Source organism: Phoca vitulina, unplaced genomic scaffold (genome assembly GCF_004348235.1).
Source record: "Phoca vitulina isolate PV1807 unplaced genomic scaffold, GSC_HSeal_1.0 scaffold15, whole genome shotgun sequence".
Classification (NCBI taxonomy): domain Eukaryota; kingdom Metazoa; phylum Chordata; class Mammalia; order Carnivora; family Phocidae; genus Phoca; species Phoca vitulina.
This window is the reverse complement of record NW_022589718.1, coordinates 8,456,202-8,474,648: the sequence shown is the minus strand read 5'-3', so window position 1 is coordinate 8,474,648 and position 18,447 is coordinate 8,456,202. Positions and strand designations below refer to the sequence as shown.

Here is an 18,447-nt window from a genome sequence, read left to right as displayed (position 1 = left end):
CTTTTTTAAACATTCCCTGTAGTGTTGTGAAGACCAAAAAGCAGCTCTGAGCTAGTTCATAAAACCAGAATGCAAAGAAGAGGGGGATAAACTGGGAGGAAACAAAAGGAAACCATCCAATTTAATTGACCAGGCTGATTAAAATGGGAAATGTAAACACCCTCCCCAAATGAGACAGTGTCACAGTGTTGGATGTGCAGAGTCACTTCTTTCTGGATTCCTCTTGGAATGTTTGTAATGCATGACACAACCTATGTAATTTAAAAAAATTAAAACAGACTTGGAAAAACTCAATTTTGCTGATGAAATTATATAGTTAACTGAAGTAAGCATGACATGAAAAAGTAATATAATTTCATTTAAATTTTCCTCCATGGACTTAGAGGTTAGAATTTGGAGGCCATGATCTACACTGTGTACGATGATGCAGAAATCAAGGAGTTATCTAAAATAACCAGGTAAGGATGCCTATGAAGATAAAAATGTGATGTGGGACAGTCACTTAGCCTGCCAGCCATCTAGAAATGGATTGCTTTTCTAGTTAATGTATTAGTTTGTGGGGGGAAAAAGAGATATGCAATTTAAGATAATTTGTTTACCTCTTAGAGACCAGGAGTGTTAGAAACATTTGGAGGAACATATCTTTGTTTAATGAAAATAGCTTTTTGCTTTCTGCTTAAAAACATAATATGGATGGCAGAAAATAAGGTAAACTAGGTGATAAAGTAACAACCTAGAAATCTCAGTAGCTTAAAATAACAAAGATTGATTTCTCTCTTGTGTTACGTAGCTATCACATGTCATCTGGGAGCTCTGTTCATGACAGTCTTACTGCAGTTCCAAGGTTAATGGAATAGCCATTCTCAAAAAAATTGTGAGCTGTTGTGGCAGAGGGAGAAAGACAGAAGTCAAAAGAATCTCAACACAGGAAAGTAAATACTCAGTCCTGGAACTGACAGGCAACTTCAACTGAGGACTGATTGACCAGAACTAGTCACGTGACCCCAGCAAACTAAAAAGGGACCAGGAAGTGAAACTACTTATAAAAGGGGAAGCCAGAAATTTTGTCAAATAGTTCATACTAAAAATTTCAGCAGTATAGGGATTTAGAAAGAAGAAAATTTTGATCACTGATAATTCCACCACCCAAATAACATTTGGTGAACTGCCTTCCAGCTATTTATGAGTGTCTCTGAATGGGGAGATAATAGAAATGCAGTTTTAAGATCTGCTTTTTACACTTAATAAATATCTCATGGAGATATTTCCCATTAGAAATGCATCCTTCTTTTTGATGGTTGCATAGTATTCTGTGGAATAATAAATGTCCATAATTGACTGAATCTTTAGTGAACAATTAGGTTGTTTCCAGTTTCTTCATTATTATAGACAAGGCTATATTATCATCTTAGCATATATCTCTGGATTTTTACCGATGATTATTCTGCTGGAACCAGTAGAAATTTACATCAAACGATGGCAGTATTTTCAGTTTTGGTAAAAACTGCAAGATTGTCCCACAAAAGGGAGGTACTAATTTAGACCAGCACCTAAAGTAAATGAAAACATCTATTTCTTTACAATTTTGACAACCCTATATAGTTTCAGGCTTTGCCACGGGAATAGGCGAACGGTAATCCTCTCGTTTTCATTTTTGGAGAAGTTAAACAATTTTTATGTTAGTTCTCCATACATATTTTTCTCCTCTAGTCTATTCAAGTACTTAGCTCATTTTCTGTTGGAAGTTGTGTTTCCTATTGATTTTAGCATGATCTTTGTATATTAGAAAGCAAGCTGATGTTCAGTACATATTGGTAGAACATATTATCCAGCATCCATTTTTATTGGATAGGCATCATGCTGTACAAATTACAAAATGTATTTAATATCTCTGTTGATTTTAGTATAATAACACTTTGTCATATGTTGCAAACATCTTTTTTATGTTTAAGGCATCTTTTACATATGTTAAACTTTAAAATTTTAGTAGTCAATCTTTGTGCTTTTGCTATTTATACCATGCAGGAAATCCTTGTCCTGTCTAAAAATTACCAAAATACTCACCTGTGCTTTCTTATGGTACTTTTGTGGTTTCACTGACTATATTTTTAATATTTTATATGCCTGGGTTTGTTTTACTATAAGGAGTGAAAAAGAGATACCACTTTATTTTTCAAGTGGCCAATTGACTTTGGGGAAATTCTAGTGAATATGAGGAAAGTGAAAGAGGAGGAAAATATTTTATTTATTTATTTACATTCATTAACAAAGACAGAGTGGAGTCCTTTAGTTCACATAGGAACTTGTGAGCTGTAGGAGGAGCTTCATGTAGAAATGGAGCCTGGGACTTTACTATACTCACCTTTTACTTCAGGGATAATTTTTCAATACATAAAATGTTTTCTTTTTTGGCTTCCATGATACATACATTTCTGATTTCTCTCTTATCTCAATAGCAACAACATATTTTTGTAGTTTCCTCTTCCCTTTTGTGTCATTAAAATGGTGATTTTCTTTAGGGTGTTGTATCTTTACCCTCCCCCACTCGCCACCCCACCCCACCCCACCCCCACCATTTTATACTTTTTTGCTTCATTTCACAATTAAATACAATGGATACAATTTATCCTGAAGCTCATGGAGAAAATATGCCCACAAAGTAGTTGACTGTGTTGGTCTGGAGCTGAAGAGAGATCTGGGTTAAAGTGTTTATTTCAAAGCCTTAATATACATTGTAAACTTCACGGAGTTATTCAAGTGCTTAGCTTATTTTTCTGTTGTCATGTTTGCTTGTCTGTTTCTTCTACTGATTTGAGAGTGCTCTTTGTATATTAGGACCAAGGTGATATTCAGTCAATGCATATCAGTACAACATCCCAAAATGATCTTTTCATCTGAGTTCCCTATATCACTCGTCCAAGTCAGAAATATGGGTGCCAAATTTCGACTGCCCTCTCTTTAAATCTTGTATCAAATCTTCATTCATTCTGTTTTAGCCCTTCACTTCTTCAAGGCTTCACCTCTTTCAAGGCTCTTTACTATATACCCATCACAGCCTTCCAGTTTGGTCTACCAGAGTCTCCCCAGGCTTATTGTTATAGTCTTCTAAGGATTTCTCTGACTTAGCTTTGCCTGTCCCTCCCTGTCCCATATATTCTATATATGACATCAAGAGTGTGCTTTTTAATGTAAAATTATTATGTCACCAACCCTCCCATTTTTTCTGTCAATCCCTATTTTCAGATAAGAAGGTTCAAATATTATGTCAGACATGTAAAAAAATCCTCTATTCCTTTCTCTTGCAAGAAAAAAAATTCTAAATCCAATTCCACATGTTGAGCTTAAAGTATCTGTGAAGCATACAAAAATAGATGCTGAGTAGGCATCTGAATATAAGAAGCTCTAGCTCAAGGTCAGTGACCTGAGGATATTCATTTGGAAATGTTCGGTATGTGGCCATGACACACAGTCTGGTGATATCATATTGGAAAGACATTGTACGGGCAGGTGTAGAGAGGGGCCTAATCCTGAGAGCCAAGAAATGCAACACTTCGTGTTTCAATAGAGAAGAAGCCAACAAAAGAGACAAGGCAGGATTGGTCAGAAGGGTGGGAGGAGAGAACATGTGGAATTATTAAAAAACAATGGAGGAGAAAATCCGAGAATGTTCTCATTATCCCTGAAAGTCCAGTAAGAATGCAAAACAATGTGCATTTAGTGAATGTAGCAACTTGGAGATCACTGGTGGCCTTAGCAAGAGCAATTCCAGTGAGTTGATGGGGTGGAAGCCCATGTGAAATGTAATGATAAGGGTTGAGTATTTGCCAAAGAATTCAAGAGAGGCGGCTATGAAAAAACAAAGGAAGGAGTTTTTGTTTGTTTATTGATTTAAGTTGCTAGAATTTTGAGCATGTTTGAATATTTCGGTTCTTGCCTTCTCAGTTACTTTTTAAGTATAAAAACGTAAGGATGCCCAGCTCACCAAGTGGGTTAAGATGTGAAAGAGCCTAGACTAGTATCCAGTGCATAGCAGTCAGTACAAATAAAATGTGAGTCTCCCTTCCTTCCTCTTTTCCCTCCTCTTGCCCCGCTGGGCCTATCATCCTTTGTAACAGTACAACCCACTGTATGTCGTTACAGTAGAAATCCTTTTCTGTCTTTCTCCGTATAATCTGCCCTCTCTCGAGCATCTCTTTAATGTTTGTTGAAGTCCTGGGCACATTCTAATATATGTATGTATAATCTTAACTAGTTAACTTGAATTGCCCCTTTAGCTCTAAAATTTGGAACTAAATCTGTTGCCCTCTTTACAAGATAGATTTAACTCTCCTGGACCCTTTCCAGGCTGACAGTGGTTAACAAGGCAACAGGTCCCATGTTTGATGGGAAGGCAAAAATGAAAACAGTATGAACAGCAGTGGAGTTACCCTGGCCAAACAGCACTGCGTTTCTGCACAGACAACTTTTGTTTGGAGCAGATAATGACAGGTTTAGTCACAGTTTTATTCCTCATCAATATTTTGGAGAGAACACAAGAGGTGATGGGAAGTACTGTCTAAAATGTAAAAGCACTATCCTTAACCACTGATCTAGAGAAATTATCCATACAAGACTTTAGACTTTACAGTTACGTTATTATATTGAGCGTGATATTTTTTTTGTACAGCATGTATTTTTTTTTCCTTCTTTCTTAGCAGCTTTTTGTCTGTCAGCTAAAAGGGAACTTGCATGGAGTGTATAGTAATCAAAGAGATGAAAGATGAATGAATATAGAGCTTTTTTTTTTTTTTAAGCACTATTAACTCAGTGGCATCTACCTGGAATGTAGATGCACTTTGGTGATTTCATTTTGATAATGTTGTACGCTGGTCTCTGATAATTGCCTTCTGTAATTCGAACAAATTTATGATTATGCTAATTCATTCTCAGCCACCCAGTATACGGAAGCTGAGCTAATCCATATCTGTCCATGCATTTCCTTTGTAGATCATTACATGATTAGCCTTTCACTGTGGCTGATGGAAACATTTTTATTCCGAGCAGACTAGATTTCTCAGATGGTGCATATATATGTATGTGTAAGTGATATGTGTTTGTGTATCTTTATCTAATTGTGTGTAACTCAGATATCAGCACCTAAAACCAGTTTATGATATGAATGTTTAGAGTCTTTAATGCTTTAATCCTTAAAAATGGCTATTTTCTCAATACTTGAGCATATATTACATGGTAGCAAGGAACAAGAAAAGGGAATTGTTAATTAATATCTCCCGACTACCACCTTTAAACCTTATTTACATAGTAGAAATTGTGGGAGGAAATATGAATACAGAAACAGTTTTAAGTCTCTCTGAAAGCCAACTCTTTGTAATCTTGTTAGAGAGTTCTTCCCATCCTAAAATAGTCTCTTAAAATGAAATGGAGCATGACACTATATTTATGATCACTCCTTGGGATATCAAGCTTTGCAAGCGCCTTTTAGGTGTTGCTTCATCAAAGGTTCAAACCCAGAATCCTTTTTTTCCCTAGCAGATGGGAATGAGCAAAGGTAGAGTTAGCAAAACACAAGATGTGTTGCACTATGGAAAACACAGCTGAAAATGGCAGCAGGTGCCTCTCCTGACAAATCCTCTGCCCATTGCTTCTCTCTCCCCATTCTCTTATTGATGTTTCCTCTGTTCCATGTTGTCTTTTGCCTTTCACATTCTTGTAAATGTTTTACATTAATGTAAACAGGGCTCATTCTTCACTCGCGACAGTGTTACACTTTCAGTAAACAGTGGATCAGGGTGTTCCCTTTCTCAGAGACCGTTTACCTGTCAAAATGAATAAGAAAATACATGAGACTACACCTGACTTTCATAACTAAAAAGGGGAAGTTAAAGGACAACACTGATCTGACAAGAGACATACAATGTCAGAACGTCAAGTTCCATCATCAGAATCCTGGGTTCTGCAGAGGTACGCATGTCTGTAATTTCCTTCAGCATCAGCGAGTGTGATTCAATCTGTGATCATTAGGTTCCTATCATTTGCCTGGTTCTGCTGCTGTGACTTCACAATTAAGTTGGATTTCTGCTTCCTTTTGTGATGCATAATCAGATAAGTAGAGCTAAATTGAAGAAACTGCAGTGTAGGTGGCTTTAAAATCAATCTATACAGTCTGGCAAGAAAAGGAAGACAAAAGGGGAAACCTGATAGTAGGGTTATAAATAACTTGAAGGAAATATTATCAAGGAGAGAGGAGAGGACAGGTGACATCTCCTCTGAAAGTAGCAAAGCAAGAAATGGCCTGAACTAAACCTTAGAAAACAGTATGCTCTGGGGCGCCTAGGTGGCTCAGTCAGTTGAGTGCCGACTCTTGGCTTGGACTCAGGTCATGATCTCAGGGTTGTGGGATCAAGCCCCACGTTGGGCTCCCTGCTCAGCAGGGAGTCTGCCTTCCCTCTCTCTCTACTCCCTCCCCCACTCACATGTGAGCACATGCTCTCTCTCAAATAAATCTTAAAAAAAAAAAAAAAGAAAAAGTCCGTACACTCCACTGTGAGTAGAGGAATGTCACTCTATGCAATAAGTAAGTCCCAGTTCAGATTTATTCAAGAATGGCAGGCCAAATCATGGGAAATGTTAAAGAATAGCACTTTATGTGGTCAGTAAAAGACATAAGAAAACAGCTAATGTTTTCTGGTAGAAAAAGTATTTGAAGGCTACTGCTTCTAGTTCTGCCATTTTCCAAGTATGTTGTATTAGGCAAATCCTAGGATCTATGAAATGGGAAGAATATCTTTTCTTTGCCTACCTTGGAGTTCTGAGGATCAAATGAGATAATGTCTTGAAGCATAGTGTGTTCACTTGGGAGTATAAAGACCATGACCAATATCTCTGTGGCTTCTTGCCTTTTGCTCATGGTCACAAGATGGCTGTCATGTCTTTAGAATCACATTCATGCCCAAACAGGTGAAAGGCCAGAAATACCTGTTCCTTTTCTCAGGAAAGCAAATGTTTTTCTACACATCCCCCAACACACTTAGGTACAGTTGGCCTTCTTAAATATTTTAAGACTGCAGGCTGTATTGTCCCAGCCTGATTTCATGGACTATGTGCTCCACTCATTTCTGCTCATTGCCAAAAAAGCAAATAAAACACCAGATAACTTTGAGAGGGCTGCCATAACTTTCCATGAGTTATACGTGGACAAATATTGAGTAATTTTTGATGTCAAAATAACTCTGGCCACATTCTGAACATTCTGACATGTTAGTATAATATAACCAGAACGTGCACATTCAAATGAGAGCTGTCCTTTAAATCAGCCCCCTAGGAGACTATACACTGATTCCAACAGTGAGGCTTTTATCAAGAAAATTTTTTGCAGCTCTTCCTTAGGAATGATCATGAAATCCTGAAATATGTCTACAAAATTATCTTCGATGGTGCCAGTCCTCTCTATTTCAGTGTAATTTTGCAAATAGCATATGGTCATTCCGCCCAAATCTGGCAAATGGTATAGATGACTGCACACAGTTGTTGCAAGCCTCTCGGATTCCGATTCTGGCCCTGCCATTGACTATGTATCCAACTCTGGGCAAGGTATCCTTGGGGTGCTATCTACCCCTTACCAGGTAGAATGAATTCCTCTGCTTTCTGTTTTCTCACAGAAGTCATCACATTTGTTATTTTGTAAGATGGGAACTTCACAGAAAGTTTGAGATGTTATGTAGGGAATGACAACAGTGGGAACTGCTGTGCCCTTCCACTATTTACCTGACTCTGCCTCTCCTACTCCCTAATGTAGTCTTTCTCTCCACTCTGTCCTAGGGGCTTGCCTTCCCAAGCCACCCTTAGTTGTAGTAGGGAGAAAAAAACCACATTGATTACGCTATATAATTCATACTTAGAGCAAATACATAAATTCAACATAAGACCATATGTAGCCATTATGAAGTGGCTGCCAGAATATATTTAAGAACAACTACATTAAAAATGTCTGTCTTCTAGATCATATCTGTGCTCAACCCTGGGATCTAAAGCAAGGATATCCTTCTCCTTTGACCCTCACTCCATGATGCAGCTTGAAGTTTTATTGTATGTATGTGTATCATGCCTGTCTCTAAATTTGTAAGCACATCAATTTGAGCTAGAAAATGTATTCAAGAGATGCCATTGAACATCCTCCGAAGTAGGTTCTGTGCAAGATAAAAGAATATTTAAAACATTGCTGCGTGTTCTTAAGGAGCATGCCACTGAGTCATTTTCAGAAAGAAAATGATCACAGGCAATGAGTAGATGGAGAACCTTCAAAAGTCATAAATCTGAGTTTACATCTATAGTACATATGAGCAACTCAATTTCATAACCAGTCTAGCAAATCCCCAAAGAGGACTGGAATTGGAGGATAGGTACATGATATCAACAAATGGTCCTCACTGGCATTTTCTCAGGGATATTAAGGAAAAGTTTCAGGTTGAAGCTATCTAGAAATCAGAGAAGAGGTTTGGGATCCTGCATGAGAAGAAGAGCTGGGCCATTAAAATGGCTTTTTCTTTCTAGTCTAGTTTTTTTCTTTTTCTTTTTCTTTCTTTCTTTTCTTTCTTTTTTTTTTTTACATTTCTGAAAGGTTAGTAACACTGCCTTCTCATTGTCTTATGGAATATTAAGAACAAGAACAGGAGCATTAGAATTCTGACATACTGTCTAATGGAAATAAACATTTAAGTGTAAGGTTTATGTGTGTACAATCATAGATGTCTTTGACAAAAGGTCAGTAGAGGTGAAATGTTAGGTCTCATGCAAACATTTTCACCTATAACCCAGGTCTCAGATAAGGTTATCCCCCACAGAGCATCAATCCATTACTCTTCTAAAGGAGGTTCCCTCCCCATCCAATTACACCTTGCTGCCTATTGTTGAGAAAATCTATAGGCTCATCAATTACATACATTCGGTCCCCTGCTAACCAGAATGACTGATCAGGAACCTGGCAGGAAATCTAATTGTCTTTGATGGTCTGCTTTTCCAGATTTGTTTATAAACTGGAAAAATCTACAAATTGCAGACCATCTATACATAACACTATGCTAATAGATGCGGGCATCCTGCAAATCCATAAGCTCATTACCTCTAAGTAACTAGTTTCTTCACACGCTTCTAACTGGGTTAATTTATCTAAACCAAATAAGGAGAAACATATGAAGAATTGTTTCTCTGAGGGGTGAATGCCTCCAACAACCTTCTGGACTGGTAAGCCTCTCTGTCAAAGAGAGACCTGTTAGCACAAGGTCATTTGGCTTTAGTGATACAAATGTCCTTTAGCTTAAGGTAGTCAATGTATTGACCCCATAATGCTAATTTGAAAATTTGCGTTGCTTCTGTTAAGGGCTTAATTAGGGCCTTCCCGGTGTTGGCAACCTCTTGTAAAATAATTTTCTAACTCAATATTCATGCCCTTGTGATACTTGTCAGACATTCCCATGAGAAAGCCTGGAGAGTGGCATATGATACATATGAACCATAACATTTTAGGATGATGGGGGAGGCAGATTTAATGAAAAGAAATTAACTTCAGTGAAGGATATCTTTGTGGTAATGTTCACAAGTGGCCAGAAAGCTGGTGTGTTGTATTTGTGGAGAAGAGGGAGTGAATCTAGTTCCTGGATATATTTTGTTTGGCCCTCCCAATAGATTTTGAGCCATCGTGTTAGAATCAAGAAATATTACATTAGAATATACGTCCCTGGTTTTCTTGTGAGAGTTGGAAGCTCTGGCTACACTGGTAGCCACAGTCTGAACCTGACTGATGGCTGCACATTTGCAACAGGTCATGTGATCTACATTTTGTCATAAATAGCCACCACTTCCCTATACATCCTGACACAGAGGCTCAATACTCCAGAAATTCAAAGACCACCGTGAATTTAAAAGCAAGAGATTTTTAAGCAAAAATGAGGTCATTGTCACTTTCATTATACTCATTGTTGGTTTTTTGTTTTTTTTGGTTTTTTAATACTCCTGTATCTACCTAAAAGTGGGAAAAACAAAAGGAGACAGAAAGTGATAACATTTTTTAAGACAAATGAGAGTGAGCTCATTCCTTTGGGGAAATGAACAGTCCCTTGTCTTTAATATGCAAGTGATGTTCATGGATGTCTTGCACCCAGGGCCACTTCGGTAATTTATGTTCCCTCCCTGGCCCCCAGAAACATTTGAGTTTGCAACTGCTGGTTTAGGGCATGCTTTTGCTATCTTATTTATTAAACTACTCAACATTAGGAGCACTTAGCTCATCAAAAATGTTTTAAAATTTCTCTAAGTGACAAAAGTGTAAATCCAAAAGCAATTCGTCATTTTTATAAGCCCAGAAAATACCAAACTGATTTCCTCATAAAGATCTTGCCATCAGTTTAATGGATAAACTATTAGTTTACATAAAAAACAGTCCCACAGTTAGGAGTCTCCTAATGCACTGCTTGTTTATAGACATAATTGGATGGAGGGACCTCAGTCATGACACCATAAACACTGAGTATACCACAACATGTATATAACTATGATGCCAAATTCATCCTGTATCAGTGTTTTTCAGACTATGATCTGGGGAGACATATTGCATATGTCCATAGTACATGTGGGTGGGTAGGGGGTAGATTGTGTGGTGGGTGCAACTTATATGGTGGTACAGCTTGTGCTTGAACATCTCCACAGGGCATGACTGACATAGGGAAGGACAGGAATGATTTCTCCTGGAGTTCTGCCAACAGTGGCTCTGGGAATGGCCACGTTAATTCAGCTTAGGGTCCCTCCCATCTGTGGCTCTGATACCCTCACTTCTTCAGCGGTTGTAAGAAATTGCCTTATCTACTTTTTCATCTTGGGCTTTCAGATAAGCATTAAACTGAGGAAACATTCTATGTTTAAATATAAATTTGAAAACCACTGTGCCACATGGTAATTAAGAGGGATTTTTTAAGCTAAAGTGATTTTGTCAGATTACTAAATAGCTTTCCATTGAATGTGCCACAGGAAGGACAGCTTTCTCTTAAAACCTCTATAAACATACTGCATTTTCTTCCAATCATTTTTTAAGTATATATATGTTCATGATTTTTTTTGTTTTATGAATTTATGATAACGCTAAACATACAATTTTGCATTTTGACTCTTTCATATATTAGGAGCATTTTCTATGTTTTCTCTAGTTGAAATCATGACTTTTCATGTCTGTATAACATTAAATCATATTGTTGCATCATGATTTATTTAAACAAAGCTCTATTTGGCATGTGGCTTTGGCATACGTTTTTCTTTCTCCCTCCCTCCCTCTCTTTCTCTACCAAAAATAATTTATTGTGTTTAAATCCTTGTTGTAGCCCTGATACTTTTCTTTAGTAAATTCCTAGGAGCATCATTACAAGAACAAAAGGCATTACTATCTTTAAGACTATCGGATAGAGATAAATATTAGGAAGAAAATTAAAGCAGATAGGGCAGAAGAGTGGACAGGGAAGGGTGGCTGCTTAGGAAAAAGGACTAGTAGGCAAGACCTCTCTGAGGAGGTAACACTTGATCAGAGACTTGAATGAAAAGTGAGATTGAGCCATGAGGGTGCTTATGGGAAAGGCCTTCCAGGCAAAGGAATCAGCAAGTGTTAAGGCCCTGAGGTGGGTGGGAACTTGCTTTGAGCTTTCTAGGACAGGAAGGAGTCCAGGACGGCTGGAACAGAGGGAGCAGGGATTACTTGGGGGCATCTGAGGTGGAGAACTGATTGGGGGGCCAGACTGAGAAGGGCTTTGTTAGCCTTGGTAAGGATTTGCAATTTCATTCTAAGTGAGATTCAAGACCATTGAAGGGTTTTGAGCCAGAAATGATCTGATTCCTTCATGGAGAATCAACTGTGGAGGCAAGAATAAAAGCAGCCCACAGCCCAGGTAGTTAGAGGCAGTTGCTCAGATCCCAGAAAGGGGATAATGGTAGAGTAGCAATCACAGAAATGCCCCATACTCTGCAAGTTCAGCAAAAAACAAACCACAAAAATAAAAACTGTGTGTGTGTGTGTGTGTGTGTGTGTGTGTGTAGAATTTTAATCTTTGGTATTTTGGTAGAAAAAACTTCATTATATTAACTTTCTTATCAGTGGTGTAGGATATTTATTCAGTTGTTTAATTGCCACATATCCCTTTTCTTTGTCTTTATGCTGTATTATCAAGGATGGAGTTCTATCATTAGTGTATGAGAGCTTGAGCTCTTGAGATTATGATTCCTCGGATCATCATATTTTCCCCCCTTTTATCTGCCACATTTGTAGCAAATATTTTCCTAGTTGGTTGGTTGTTTAATTTTGTGTATGGTTTATTCTTATGTAAGTTTTCAATTTGAAGCTAAACCTCTACACTTGATGATGGTGGTTTTGATTTCTTCCAAGCTGAAATTCCTTCAGGAAAGCTTTCTTTGATTTCCAGGTGCTGGGACTCTTTTGGTTTCAGTCTCCAGAGCTCTTTCTGGCTGTTTACTCGCTAGAGATCATTTACTTCTGGGTCAGAACTGCCTGACTTTACTGACCAGCTGTTTGTGGGGAACTGTGGTAAAGAAGACTTAGGTGGGGACATAGGGAACAGCTTTCTAGGTATCACAAATAGCAAGAGGAAGGGAATGAACAATCAGAAAACTGGGCAATTTACATGCAGAATTTCTGAACCAGGAGAGTGGAGTAGAACAGAAGCTCCCCAGACCTACTTTAAGCAGACCAGCTTGTTCTTTCCAGTGACATAGCTGTGATGGTGGTGATTTAAAAAATCCATCCCTGTTGGCCTTACAGCAAGCGTTTCATCCCAGATATCAGTGACAGTGTGACTCCCAGCTCTTGTTTTCTGGTTGTGATGTGGATTGACTTCTTTATTTCCACCTTACCCATTAACTCTAAGATCCATGAAAGGAGAAGCTATGTGGGTGGGTTTTGTCTATCTAGCTTTACCCAACTCTCCAGCCCCCCTCTGATAGCCAGTGTGTGTTTGAATATTCATCTGTGAATAAGTGAATTACTATAAAATATGCAGTGTCAGTGGGGAACGGAGGGCATTTTTTCACAGACTGGGGATCAGATGTGTTTTAAAATCCCTTCCACTGTCCTGTTTTGTTAAACACAGCAGTGCTTTGGGGCTTGGGGGGGTCACCATTAGTGCCTGTGCCTCCTCCAGGCTGGGACATGGTGACCCCTTCAGGAACTACCAGGAACTCTGGTAGTCAGGCTTACTTCTTTACTTCATGGCCCTGAACCACATTCCTTTTTCTCCTCTTCCTGATATGTAAAAGCAGTTCTCAGATCTCTTCTTTTGGCTATTTTGTGTCACCTTATTTTCCAAAATTGACCTCTTGGAGGGTACCTTTTGGATGGTGATGTTTTTGGTACTCTGAACTCTTGTTTAATGGGGTAAATTTCATCATAGAGACCAACAAATCCTTATAAAACCAAATTGTACAACAGATGTCACTTGTTTATTGGTAAATTAGGATTCCTTAGATTTAAACAGGAGTGAGGCATCTCATTCCAAAGCAGCTTTCAATCATCTGTGCTAATGGTGGGCAGGGTAAGAGGAAAAGTCCCCCAATGCATTTGCTACTGTGTGGTGTCTCTTTGGTGTAGTCACTGCTATTGCTTTTTGTGTTACATTATGGTTTTGATGTGTCTGTTAAATTTCTGTGTATAATATACTCTGATACCTAGAGCTAAATGGTTATTGTCAAACAAGGTGCATCTAGCACTACCAAGATGGCACTAGAGAGTGGAGATGTTGTTTAGATACAGAAGCAGAGGACACAATGGGAAGGCAGGCAGTTCAGGGGTGAAATTGGCCTGCTTTGTAAAATAGGGGCACTAAGGTGCTGCACTCCATCTGGGGGGAAGGTGAGGATCTAGGGAGCAGAAGGTTCCATCTCTGTCTTCTCCAGGTATCCAAGGAAAGTGACGTTTAGACCAAGGGTAGGATCAGAGCAGAACTGGAAAGAGGAAAATAGGTTCTCTGGGAGCAAACTAGAGAAAATAAATCAGAGATGGGACTAGCCTGTGCCCAGAGAATGTTGGAAGTCTGCTCCTCCAGAGGAGAAGCTGGGCCTTAAATGTGCCGGGCATCTAACCCAGCCTAAATGTCTGCTGGATCATTGAAGGAGTTACGGAATTGATCACCAGAGAAATGTATCTCCAAGACTAGAGAACACTGAGATTTGGATTTTACTCCCTATGATTGCCCAAATCTGTATTATATTGGCCTTTATACATTATCACACCTTTTTAAAAAAAATTTAAATATTTATTTTAGAGAGAGAGTGTGAGCAGGGGGAGAGGTGGCGGGGGAAGGGAGGGAGCAGACTACCCCACTGAGCACAGAGCCCCGAGGCAGGGCTCAGTTCCAGGACCCTGTGAGCTTGACCTGAGCTGAAACCAAGAGTTGGATGCTTAACCAACTGAGCCACCCAGGCGCCCCATCACACCTTTCTTAAAATGTGTTTAAATGCAAACATTGACCTGAAACCTTGTCTGACAATATAAATATCCTCTCAGCACAAAGTTCTGCGTATATGTGTTGACTTTCTGAGCTCCATATTAGACTTGTCGTGGAAACAGTCATCATCATCAGAGTTGCAATAAAATGAAATATAACAAAATGACCTAATTGTAGTCCCCTCTTTTCTCTCTTCCACCGCCTTTTTAAAAAATGGGTCAAAGTCAGTACATATTTGTGTTCTTTTCCTGCCTCCAGTTTATTAACTCGAGTGAACACTGATTCATTTCCCGGATATGCCAAATTGGCTAAATAAAAGGGATGGGATATGGAAAAATCATTCAGTTCATTTCCTGAATATGCCAAATTGGCTAAATAAAAGGGATGAGATATGGAAAAATCATTGCTGTTACTCTATATGTTAGGAATGTCTCTCTCCCCCACACCAGAACTGCTCACCTAGCAATTCCAGAAAAGAGTTCTTTTTCTTTTTAATGACCAGTAGATGTTCCTGTCTTCTTATAGGTGGAATGGCTGAAAAATGAGGAGCCCATTGACTCCGAGCAAGACGAGAACATTGACACCAGGGCTGACCACAACCTCATCATCCGCCAGGCACGGCTCTCGGACTCAGGAAATTACACCTGCATGGCAGCCAACATCGTGGCCAAGAGGAGGAGCCTGTCAGCCACAGTGGTGGTTTATGGTAAGACCAGCCCAAAGGCCAGGAATGGATAGGGAGGATGGAAAGCGGAGAAGTAGAAGGATACGTATTACATTACAACTTTCGTTGTTTAGAGCTGAAAAGACTTTAGGGATCATTCACTACTGTGCTCTCTCCTGCCTCTCCCATTTGGTGGAGGGAGAATACATGCCTATTACCACTGATGTGTTTGCTCTTCCCTCCAGTACCGGACTTCCGTGAGATAGGGATGTTTCCGGTCCCTCTTTTAAAAAGAATTTTAAAAGTCGTTCATTTTCTCCCATTGTGTTAATATTTGAAAAGAAGCAAAGTGGGCACCTTCTGCCTCCCACCCTCCCAAATCCAACATCCACCCCCATCCTCCCCAGACCTGCTCTGGGCACTTCCTCTCCTGGCATAAGAAATCCACCAGAATCGAGCCCCGCATCGGGCTCCTTGCTTAGCGAGGAGCCTGCTTCTCCCTCTGCCTGCCACTCCACCAGCTTGTACTCTCCCTCTCTCTGGCAAAAAAAAAAAAAAAAAAAAATCCACCAGAAACAAACATTACTATTTTCTGAATATCTCAGGTATCCTGTAGAAGAACTTCCCGGCTATTTAAAGGCCTTCCCTTCCACAGCAGAAGAGCCCTGGGATTTATTTTTGAAGCACTTAAAGTAATAGAAATTCAAATGCTGATATTTTCTTCCTGTACTCTGGATTTTCAAGTGCTTTAGAGATGTGTTGATGACGTCTTCCTGTTTTTCATAATTTCCCACAGAGGAAATTCTCTGGGTCCCTATCCTATCAGATGAGTAGACTGAGGGACAGAGGCAAGGGGAGCCCCACTGTTGCCTCATGATGGAGCAGCCAGTGTGGGTCCGCAGGGTCTCTTGGTCCCTGGATGCCGAACTCACAACACCCGGCGCAGTGGCTTGCACATAGTAGGCAATCAGTAAAAACCTCTCTCCTTTCTTTCTCCCCTCCCCACTTCTCTCTCTCAGTGAATGGAGGCTGGTCTTCCTGGACAGAGTGGTCAGCCTGCAATGTTCGCTGTGGTAGAGGATGGCAGAAACGTTCCCGGACCTGCACCAACCCAGCTCCTCTCAATGGTGGGGCCTTTTGTGAGGGAATGTCAGTGCAGAAAATAACCTGCACTTCTCTTTGTCCTGGTGAGATATGTGTAGATTCCCTTTTCCCTTCTGACCCACCAACACTAGTAAGCTGGTGGGAAGCACTGAATAGAACCTTCCTTCCCAAAGTTATTCTCTCCCATCTTCTCACAATGCAGCCTTTGTCCAAAATGCTAGTGTGGACCTCACTAGGATAGCAAGAACCTGGGTGAGATACCTCCATTTGAAAGTAAATATATATATTCAATATTTACATGATCCTGGACACTCACCATCAACAAGCCAAAGGCTTTGAAGTATTTCTGTATTACCCAGGTCTGGTTAGGCTAAACCCTCCCTTCTCTCCTTGGGTTCTCCCATCTGGTGGCACTTACTTGAACAATAACAGGGATGGAGTTGTCCGTGAGCACAAAGCAGGTAGCAAAAATTTGACCCTTTTCCTTCCAATCAACTCACCTTCTCAGCTTTGTATTTATTTCCAATACAATTGGCAGAGATGATACAGTATCACAGTGGTTTCTATTTTACATGTGGTCTGTGTTTGCCTTCCTTTCTGAATAGAGGCTTCGTTGACCAAATATGGCTCTTATAAGCTCTTTTTGGTTCATCTCTTACTGGCTCTAACCCAATTTCTACAATGAGGAATAGATGAGATGGAAGGTGACTTTCTTTATGGAAAGCATATCCTCCCACTGAGAAATAAATGGATCCTGGGTCTCACATGCATTATAAAACATTAACTCCAAGGACACTGGACTCGAGCCTCGGGTCTTTAAAATTTCAGATCTAGTTCTGCTCAGAGCTAAGCTGAGCCTCTCACCAGCAGCTTATTCTTGGAGTTTCATTTTAAACTCATATTCGGTAAACATTTATTGAGTGCTTACTATGTGCAAGATATTTGTATACGTGTAATGTCATTTAACTCTGTGTTGTGAGTTTTATTAGCCCCCAGTTGACAGAAACAGTAAACTAAGGCTAAGGGATTGCCCAGGAGCCAATATGTGAACACAACCAAGACAAGTTGTCGGACATTTTGCTTCAAGTTCAGTATTTTTTATGTTACCCTCTTCTTGACTAATTGCTCTAGATTAAAAATTGCACGATCTATCTTAACCCACATAAGCGTGGTTGGACTATTCCTAGGAGGTAATGGGACAATTGCCTCCAACAGCTCCCATAATCTCTAGGGTCAATTTTTAGTGGAATTAAAATCAGTTTGTTCATTTCTACATAGAGCAGCAATCTATGACCCACGAAATTCTATTTATGTAAGCCCTGGTATCTTGGGGTTTGACTGACCTGTTTTACTTTAATACTATCAATATATATAGGTTTAACTTCTTATTGTTTAGGGCTTTTAGGGCTTAAAGATAGTTCATTCTACTCTCTGTTCTAAACTGTCAACCCCCAAGGAACTGGTGATTACCCCCACATACTTTATCCATCTAAGATGCACCTGGGCATGCATGACTGGGAAAGAATGGGTAATGACATTATTAGCCACCCCAAGGGCACTGATCATGCGAATGCTTGCCTAAATTCAGTAACTGGTCTCCTCCTGAAATAGCCAGAGAATTACACCACTGCTTCTGTTAGCCTCTGTCTTTAGGAAAGAAACCATGGAGAGAAGATAAACAGAAATTACTTTGTCTTTTTTTGTGGTAGTGGTGATTTCTTTAAAATCCAGCTATAAGAACAACAGTAGTCCTGGGGGGAGTCTCCTGACATCTGCCTGCTTCATTCTTTAATGGTTGTTCCTTTTGTTTCCCTTGAAGTGGATGGGAGCTGGGAAGCGTGGAGCGAATGGTCAGTCTGCAGTCCGGAGTGTGAGCATTTGCGGATTCGGGAGTGCACGGCCCCACCCCCAAGGAACGGGGGCAAGTTCTGTGAAGGGCTAAGCCAGGAATCTGAAAACTGTACAGATGGTCTCTGCATTCTAGGTAACACCTTCTGTTTCACATTTTCAGTGTTTGTCCACAACATGAAAAGAAACGTCGTGACCATTCATTCACTTGAACACGTTAGCAGAAAGCGAAATCGTTCTCCAAGAGCAAAAAGAAAATGAGTGGAAGAGTAGAAAAGTAGTCAGATACATTTTTAGCAGCGATGGGGTCATTTTAAATATTGTATCACTGTAACTTCC

At 39.7% G+C, this 18,447-nt stretch overlaps 1 protein-coding gene across 10 annotated transcripts in view; it reads left to right on the top strand.

Annotated features, from left to right (window-relative positions):
* UNC5D (unc-5 netrin receptor D) overlaps positions 1 to 18,447 on the top strand; it is a 536,221-nt gene that overhangs the window by 412,286 nt on the left and 105,488 nt on the right. For 6 of the 10 annotated variants that reach the window (XM_032413428.1, XM_032413426.1, XM_032413424.1 and 3 more), the window contains 3 exons: positions 15,018 to 15,198; positions 16,176 to 16,343; positions 18,080 to 18,244. In XM_032413428.1, coding sequence (XP_032269319.1) covers positions 15,018 to 15,198; positions 16,176 to 16,343; positions 18,080 to 18,244 — 514 coding nt within the window. The remainder of the gene's footprint in view (positions 1 to 15,017; positions 15,199 to 16,175; positions 16,344 to 18,079; positions 18,245 to 18,447) is intronic. The other 4 variants (XM_032413432.1, XM_032413429.1, XM_032413431.1 and 1 more) reach the window with 1 other exon arrangement.